Source organism: Epinephelus fuscoguttatus, linkage group LG7 (genome assembly GCF_011397635.1).
Source record: "Epinephelus fuscoguttatus linkage group LG7, E.fuscoguttatus.final_Chr_v1".
Lineage (NCBI taxonomy): Eukaryota > Metazoa > Chordata > Actinopteri > Perciformes > Serranidae > Epinephelus > Epinephelus fuscoguttatus.
Window position 1 is genome coordinate 34,464,561 of NC_064758.1, and position 8,280 is coordinate 34,472,840.

Consider the following 8,280-nt stretch of genomic DNA (forward strand, 5'->3'; position numbering starts at 1 on the left):
AAAATCCTCCTTTGTGTACTCTGTAACACTGCAGTCCAGGGGAACACAAATGAAATACAGTTCACACTGAACATGTTGCTGGACCCGACAGCTAATGTTACATGAGTCACTTGCATTTAGCCAAAGAATGTAATTTGTCTAACTGTTGTAGTTTTTTTTCTACATTCTAAATGGAAAATTGTCTAATGTGAGACTAAAATGACATGTTAAATAAGATAGGCCTATTTTAAGTATTTAAAAACACAAATACAAGCTCTTAAAGTATTTTGTTACGAATTACATAATATTTGTTTCTGCTCAAGAAAATACATATAGCAAAATACTTAAGAGTATTTATTTACATATTTTAAATACATTTAATTGAAATACTGTCCATCTCTGGTTGTAGCCGGGCTTTATAGTTGCAAACACCATTTGGTGGCCACAGTCTTTGCCCATTGCCTTTTTTCAAAATGGTGTATTTAAATATTTCTGCATACTGGGGGCCCTTCTTAGAATTATATAACACACAATTTGCAACACTCCTAACAATATTTCAGATCTGCACACATATTGACTCTGGATGCACTGGGCAGCTCCTCCAGTGACAGACTGCCACAGTGTCTGAAGGAGAGATACTACAGGTCCTCCCTTCCTGCTGCTGTCAGACAACACAACCAACACTACTCCCAGTAGACCACACATATGATAACTACTTACAATCAATCATCACTCATGTGCAATATCAACTGTGCAATATCTACACATTATACATCCAGTAATGTTAATTCTGCCAGTCAGCTTGTCTGTTTATTATGTATGTTATGTATGTGTTCATAAATTCAGTCTGACGCTAAAATGAGAGCCCTGTAGGTCAAAGGAATGAAGTGTTATATTTCTATATGAATTAACGAGCAGTTAAGTCAATAACACATTCACTCCTTTCGACACACTGCTGCCCCATCTCCCCAGACAGAGTGCCCAGAGGCACTCCAAGAGTGCGGTGCTCTTGTCATACTGTACATTAACAATTAAAGGGTCTATACACTTCTGTTTTCAGATTAAATGTACAGACTGCATACAGCCTATTTCAAAATAAAAGTACCATGTCAGTACAACACCACAAATTGACAAATTCTTCCCTCAACAACAAATGTACATAGCTAGGTTCAGGGGACAGAGGCACGTGGTTAGGTTGAGAAAAAAATAACAGGGTTTGGCTTTACATTGATACGGGAAGCAAACACCGGCGTCCTGGGTGAAAGTCGATGATTGTTGGAACCATTTATCATCACTCCCACCCACCCACCCTCCTCTGACTTTTCAATCTGTAAACTTACATTGTTGTGTGGCTGCATTTGCCCCTGATGCCGTCGGGCACCGTTACATACTGACAGTGCCCACACACATATAATGCCAATGTGTAAGTGTGTCTGACGCGGAAGTCACTGCCCCAACACTGGTATTTGATGATTTTGGAGTGAGAGCGGGCAGAACTTTGCGGTGGTCTTTCTTCTCTTTGTAGTCATTTTGTATCTCTTTGTGGTCACTTTGAGTCTCTTCCTGGTCAGTACTTGTTCATTTGAGTGACATGTTGCAAGTAAAGACCAGAGAGCCCCTGTGCCTGTGCCCAGTCAGCCCATCCATAGTTTAAGCAATGTATTTGGTCAGTCTGCAGTGAAAGCAGTGATATAACAGAATGCTGCACTGGTCCATATTGGGAAGCATATTCCAGCCAACACTTGTCAACACAGCATTGTTTAGTACTGTCTGTGAATAAAGAACAAGGTGGGACATAGGTGTTTCTAACCCAGTTGGGTGTGTGTGCTATTTACTTGGTTGTGTATAGCATTGTTTGAAGACATGCCTTATTTGATGATTGTACTGTTCATTATGGCATTAATTGCTGTCTTTGTCACTGAAGCTAACCTTTTGTGTAGGTTTGTTCTTGCTGGTTTATTTTTAACCACTGTGTAATTAGACCCACCTTATACATGAGAATGCTGCCGCTGCTCATTTTGACTAATTGTAGCCTTGTTCTATACATGTATTGTTAGTTTTGTCTTTAACAGTTAACTTGACATATGTCACACGTCATATCATGACGTTGTTTAAACATAATTGTTGTTCACAAGACGTCTCTCAGCAAGTGGACAGGAACAGCAGGTGAATATTCACCTTTTGACTGATACATGCCAGAGAAAACATTTTGTTAATATTAATAGTGTGTTAAAATGTTGATTTTGTTATTTTTTGTTTTTCCCTGTATACTTTAATGTAGCTAACATGAACGTAGCCTTGCTAGATTAATGGGTGTCCTGGTGGTCTGGTGTTTTACAACAATGCTGACAATGAATATTATTTCTGCTCCTTCTGCTGATTATCAGAAAAAAGACCCTTTAAAGTACCACTGAATTATTGCAGTGCTAATGTCTTATATTGGCACAAAAGTATTTCTGTCTTTCTGGTCACTTTGACAGAGTTTTAAGCAAGTAATTACAAGACACTAAAAGCTCACAATGTGAAATTTGTTCTTAGATTAGTTTCATCAAAAACAACACTTTCTGAGTGGTCTGAATCGGACTCTGGTGCACATTAACACTGATGACTGTGGGGTTCTCAGTCCCCCTAAAAGAGAGAAAGAACCTCCTTAACAAACAAAAATGTGAACATGTTGATATCATGCTAATTCAGTGAATAAAATTTGAGTTTAAAGTCAAAAGGGCCTGGCATGAGGTATCTTTGCTTTGCTCTATTGTTCCACCTTCCATCAGAATCTGATTGTTTTGGACATTGCAACATGCGGTAATTATCCACACCCCAGTTAACTGTCACACCCTGTCAGCTGTCTACCTCATTTAAAACAGCACAGCCAGACATCTGTCAGTCATTCATCACTTACAAGTGAGACACCATATTTGCTTCTTTCATCAGTAACTTTGTAAGTATCCCTTTTACTCTGATTTTAATGACCCACTTGCGATTTCTTTCTTGTTGCTTTTTATATTTCTATACCTGCTCTATCTCTATAACTAGCTACACTAAATACATTTTAGGGAGGAAGGTGGAGGGGTGAAGTGAACCAGCAGACACCATGTAGACTCCTTCTCTTTTCGCTTGTTGTACCTAATGTCATTATTACTGTGGTTGTGCCAATGATATGCATGATTTGTAGTTAGATCAGACCTGATCAGATCTTAACTTCATCATACCTTCATTGTGTGGTTAGTGTGATACTGTTAGTGTGTGGGTACTGAGAAATAATCATATGATGGTGACCAGCATCTGTAAACAGATAAAATACTCAGGGGAACATTCTGTGGTCACTTGTACTGTTTGCTTTTGCCACCATTCAGTGAAAGTTAGTTAATGTAAACATCACAGGACTACCAAACACCTGTTTTTAAACACTGCTCTATGTCCCTGATTTACCCTGCTGTTAATATGTAAATTATCTGTATATACAAGTTGTATTAATGTGACTTGTTTCAGAGATGAATTCAAAGCTTGCTTTGTGACACAGTTCAGTTTTCTGACTTGAAATGCATTTAAACACTTAAATTAATAACAATGGAGTGAGGACTTATTTGAAAATCATGTCGTTGTTCTCAGCTTCATATTAACATTTTTTCTATTTCTTCTGCTTATCCACAGTGACAACATGTGCAAGCTCACTCTAACTGCAGGTAAGGCACACTGCTAAAGTTATTGTTTCCTTACAGGGTCAGTACATTCAAATCACATAAAGACATTTTCTTACTTATCACCAGTGGTATCTAACTATGCAGACACATGTTGTGTTACCAGATACAACAACAGGGCTGGTATTGTTTTCACTTTGTGAGGCTACGTGTCTGTGTGTGTCAACATGGCAAAATGTGGTCCCTGAGACATCAATTGTAGCAGGAACTACCACAGAGGCAGTTTTGTGTACCTTACCAGGTGTTCAGATAGCTGTCTATCTGTCTGTCTAGTTCTCTGTGGACAACTTTTGTCATTGTGATAGTGTCACAGCTGAGGTGTGAAGTTTTAGTCACATTGAAGGCTGAATTTGAAGATGGGTGTAGTATAAGCAAGGCACCGGCAGTAGGGGGTAGAAAGTAGGGAAGAGTGCCATCGGATCCCCCACTTTCTGCCCTTGACCCACATTTGTTTTATGTATAGCAGCTGGTGTGTATCCATATTTTTGTCTCTCAGATTACAATACTTACTTTAAGTGAGAGTGAAGGGAATTTAGTTTGTGGTGCTTACCAATTCAAAATTGCTGAGAAAACCTGGGTTTTCTTTCCATTATTACTTTGTAATTTGGGTGAACTGACCTGATAAGCTTTGTTTTTGACCTTATACTAACAACTCTGTCACTTTGAAGGTCTCTGTCTGATCATCGCCAGCTTGGGTAAGTTTATAACATGTATTAATAATGATCAGCAGTCTTACTAGGAGATAAATAATGTCAATAAGTAACCGGTTGTTTGTAAACAGGAATGTAACATATATAATTGATGTCTTCAAAAACAAATTAAAACGATCATGATTTTCCTCCATGTCTCAGCCTCTTCCTCCAGGCTGGCGTGTTACTATAACAGCTTGGCTGAAGACAGAGCAGATTACGGGAAGTTCACAGTTTCAGACATTGATCCAAACAAGTGCACCCATCTGATCTACGCCTTTTCTGACATTAATAACCAACATGAGCTGGTCCCCAGCAGAGCAGCTGACATACAACGCTATCAGGCCTTCAATGGACTCAAAACCAGGTCAGTGCATCAGCCTATTAATATTGTGGAAATGAGGCTCAATGTTTTTATTTTGTTAATTAATATTTTTTGTTTATATTAAATAATACTACTTTTATGCTCCCACAGAAATCCACTGCTCAAAACCCTGTTGGCGGTTGGTGGCCTGACCTTTAACACACAAAAGTGAGTTACTTTCAAGAGCATTTGGGCCTTTTAGTGTCAGTGCAAAGACAAGTATAAGCAACATTTCAATATCTCGTTATTTTCCTGACCACGACTCTTGCTTTGCCAGTTCATGTGGTATTTTTTGCTTTGCAAAGCATGCATGGTGTGTAGTTATGTACAAATGAGGTGTCACAAAGTGAGGTGCTGGTATTTAACCACATTAGTAAGTTCATTTCCTGATTCTATCAGCACACAGGAACAAAATATGTGATGACAATTTTAGGAAGTACGTAATAATGCAAATACCCACTTTAAAATAGTTCAAACCGTCATTGTATTATGTAAAACCAAAAATACCATGCTTGAAAAGCATCACACAAAAAGGTGCCCATAAAGTGGTCAGTATCACTGGTATTTGCAAACATCAAACAGTAAAAAATTGGACTTAGATTATTTTAACTGAACTTTGTTTACATAACAATGAAAAAAATGCAATACATTTGTTTATGTTGAAACCCACTGGGTATTTGCATTAAATCTTTGATCTGACTTAAATCTTTCGTTACAAACTCAATGGAACCAAATGAATCACTTAAGGCCCATATAGGGTTGAAGCAGTATACCAGTGTCACAGGATACTGTGGTATGAACATTGATGGCTACCATGGAATGTACATTTCTTTATCTATGGAACTGAAAAAAAAATGCAACTTGACGGAGAATCTCACCCATGCGTGCATATCTCTGTTCAACCAAAACAATTCATCTTTTCTCATGTCTTTTAGGGTCATTGTAACTGATAATATTAATATTTGTGTATACCCTATACTGTGAAAGAAAGAAAGAATGTGAAAGAATGAATTTATGGGAAGAAAAACCCATGTACTTTTATTTCGCTACTACACTTCTACTAATTCTTGCAAAACTGAATGCAGCTGAATGATGAGGTTGGTAACTTCACATTTTAGTTATACGGATAACTGTGAGGCTCATTTTCTACACTCATAATTACAAGTGAAAAGGTGGTAACCAGATAATTTGCCTATTTGTCTGCGCTTCTTGAGACCACTGTTTTGTTCACGTTTACCAGATTCAGCACAATGGTGGAAACACAACAAAAGAGAGCAGAGTTCATCCAGTCTGCTATCACACTGCTGAGAGGTCATGGGTTTGATGGGCTAAATCTTGACTGGAGAAACCCTGGAGGAGCTGGAAGCCAACCACAGGACAAGCAAAGATTCACACTGCTCTGCAAGGTCAGGTCCTGTGTGTGTGTGTGTGTGTGTGTGTGTGTGTGTGAATGAACGCTTCATATACCATGCAGAAAATACAATAAAGTTAACTGACACTAAACTTTGCTTCTGTGTTGTACAGGAGCTCAAAGAGGCCTTTATGGCTGAGGGAACAGCAGATAACCGATTACTGATCACTGCCAGTGTCTCTGCTGAGAAAGCAATCATAGATGCCAGTTATGAAGTCCCACAGATTGCAACGTAAAACTTCCTTGATGTAATTCTTGACATTATACCCGTGATTAGCTGCAGTCATGTTTTGGTGAATGTGGTCTCCTCTGCATTTATTCAGGTACCTGGATTTCATTAATGTGCTGACATTTGACTTTCACGGCCCCTGGGAAAGTGTCACAGGACATCACAGCCCCTTATATCAGGGATCCCAGGACACTGGAAACAAAACCTACTTTAACACTGTAAGTACAGGGATTCATATTGTAAAAGCCTAAAAGCCTTTGGAGATGACCACTCACTATAATTGTTCATTTTTCTCCACATTGCAGGACTTTGCCATGCGGTACTGGCGGGACAAGGGAGCACCACCAGAAAAGATAAACATGGGGTTAGCAGCATACGGGCGAGCATTTAACCTCTCCTCTGCATCCAGTAATGTTGGAGCACCAGCCAATGGTCCTGGTGAAGAAGGCTGCTACAGCGGTGAAGAAGGATTCTGGGCTTCTTATGAGGTAAAACTGCAAATTATGAATGTTATTAATTATATCAGTAGCCTTGTGACAGGCTGACGGCTTTTACTGTATTTAGTGTGAAAATTCCTGTTTGAATGAATACATTAGATCTACATGTGAAATTTGACCTTTCTTTTCAGATTTGCCTTTATCTTGAGGGGGTTACACCCCGGTTGATAAAAGATCAGAAAGTTCCATATGCCATCGCAGAAAACCAGTGGGTTGGATTTGACAACAATGACAGCCTGAATACCAAGGTAATCATCAGTTTAATTCAAACTGTTGCTTAATTATTTTGGAAAGGACTGGTTGTACAGAGATCAGTTAAACAAATATTTTGTCAACAATGCTTAAGCTGTTGAAGTGTTTTGTTCATTGTCCTCTCAGGTCAATTACCTGAAAGCTAACAACTTTGGAGGAGCCTTTATCTGGTCTCTGGACCTGGATGACAACAGTGGACAGTTCTGTAAAACAGGCAAATGCCCCCTCATCAGCCACCTGCATGCTCTGCTGGTCCCAGGTAACTAAAATTTAAAACATTTCTATCCTATCCTGTCATGGGATGGAGGTTTTAAATGTGTATTTGACTGAAAGCCAAAGTGTGTAGAAATTTCTCCCATCTAACGTTGAAATCGTATATTGCATTCAAACACATAGCACACTCTAGCACCTCACTGTTTCAAACGCATATTGCAGCAACGGTAGCCACTGTGTACCAAAAAGCTAGCTATGATAACATTGATGAAACCATGTCATCCGATACTTCATGGAGTATTCATTCAGGCTCCTACACAGACACACGTGACGTGAGTTGACAAACCCCCTCATCACCATGCTGGCTGTGTTTACAACGTAGGACTGTTGGTGCGGGTGTAAATCGAAACAAATCAATCACGTCTTGTGTTTTGACAACTGACAAGTGGCTCAGCCTCACACACCTCATCCCTCTCTGACAGCGGCGCTGGCCTGTGATTGCATTGGCTTGGCTTGCCTGGCCAAAAAATGACAGGAAGACCAGCAGGCCAATCACAGCATCCCTTTTAAAACCTTTCTCCTTCAGCAGCTCTTTCCACCTGGGAAAGGCTACCCCGATGTTGACCCTCGTTTTTTGAATTCGCTGGTCGCTCGTTTTTGATTCCCTTTTGCGCTTTCTTGGTGACGAGGATTCCATCTGCTGCATATGCATGATCCTGCATTATGCCCAAACAGTGGGACTTTGTCATGCTGCAGTAGTGAAGGCTTTCAAATTTGCCGGGGTAGTAGAAAAGCGCTTCTTGCTCCTCTCCTTCGGCTTCTCAGTCATGCAGCGCTGGCCTGGCTCTCAACGAAAACGCCAAAGACGGGGCTATTCACTGGTAGTGCTATATGTCCCTTGCTGGCGGATGTATTCTCAAAATGGTGAAACATTATGGAACGCCC

General features: G+C 39.8%; 1 protein-coding gene across 1 annotated transcript; it reads left to right on the top strand.

Annotated features, from left to right (window-relative positions):
- Window positions 1-3,640: 3,640 nt before the first annotated feature.
- On the top strand, window positions 3,641-7,389 carry LOC125891606 (acidic mammalian chitinase-like). The gene is made up of 10 exons (XM_049580986.1): window positions 3,641-3,665; window positions 4,349-4,375; window positions 4,532-4,736; window positions 4,845-4,901; window positions 5,974-6,139; window positions 6,258-6,376; window positions 6,468-6,591; window positions 6,679-6,861; window positions 7,002-7,118; window positions 7,249-7,389. The coding sequence occupies exons 1-10, from the start codon at window positions 3,641-3,643 to the stop codon at window positions 7,387-7,389; spliced, it is 1,164 nt and encodes a 387-aa protein (XP_049436943.1).
- Window positions 7,390-8,280: the final 891 nt, after the last annotated feature.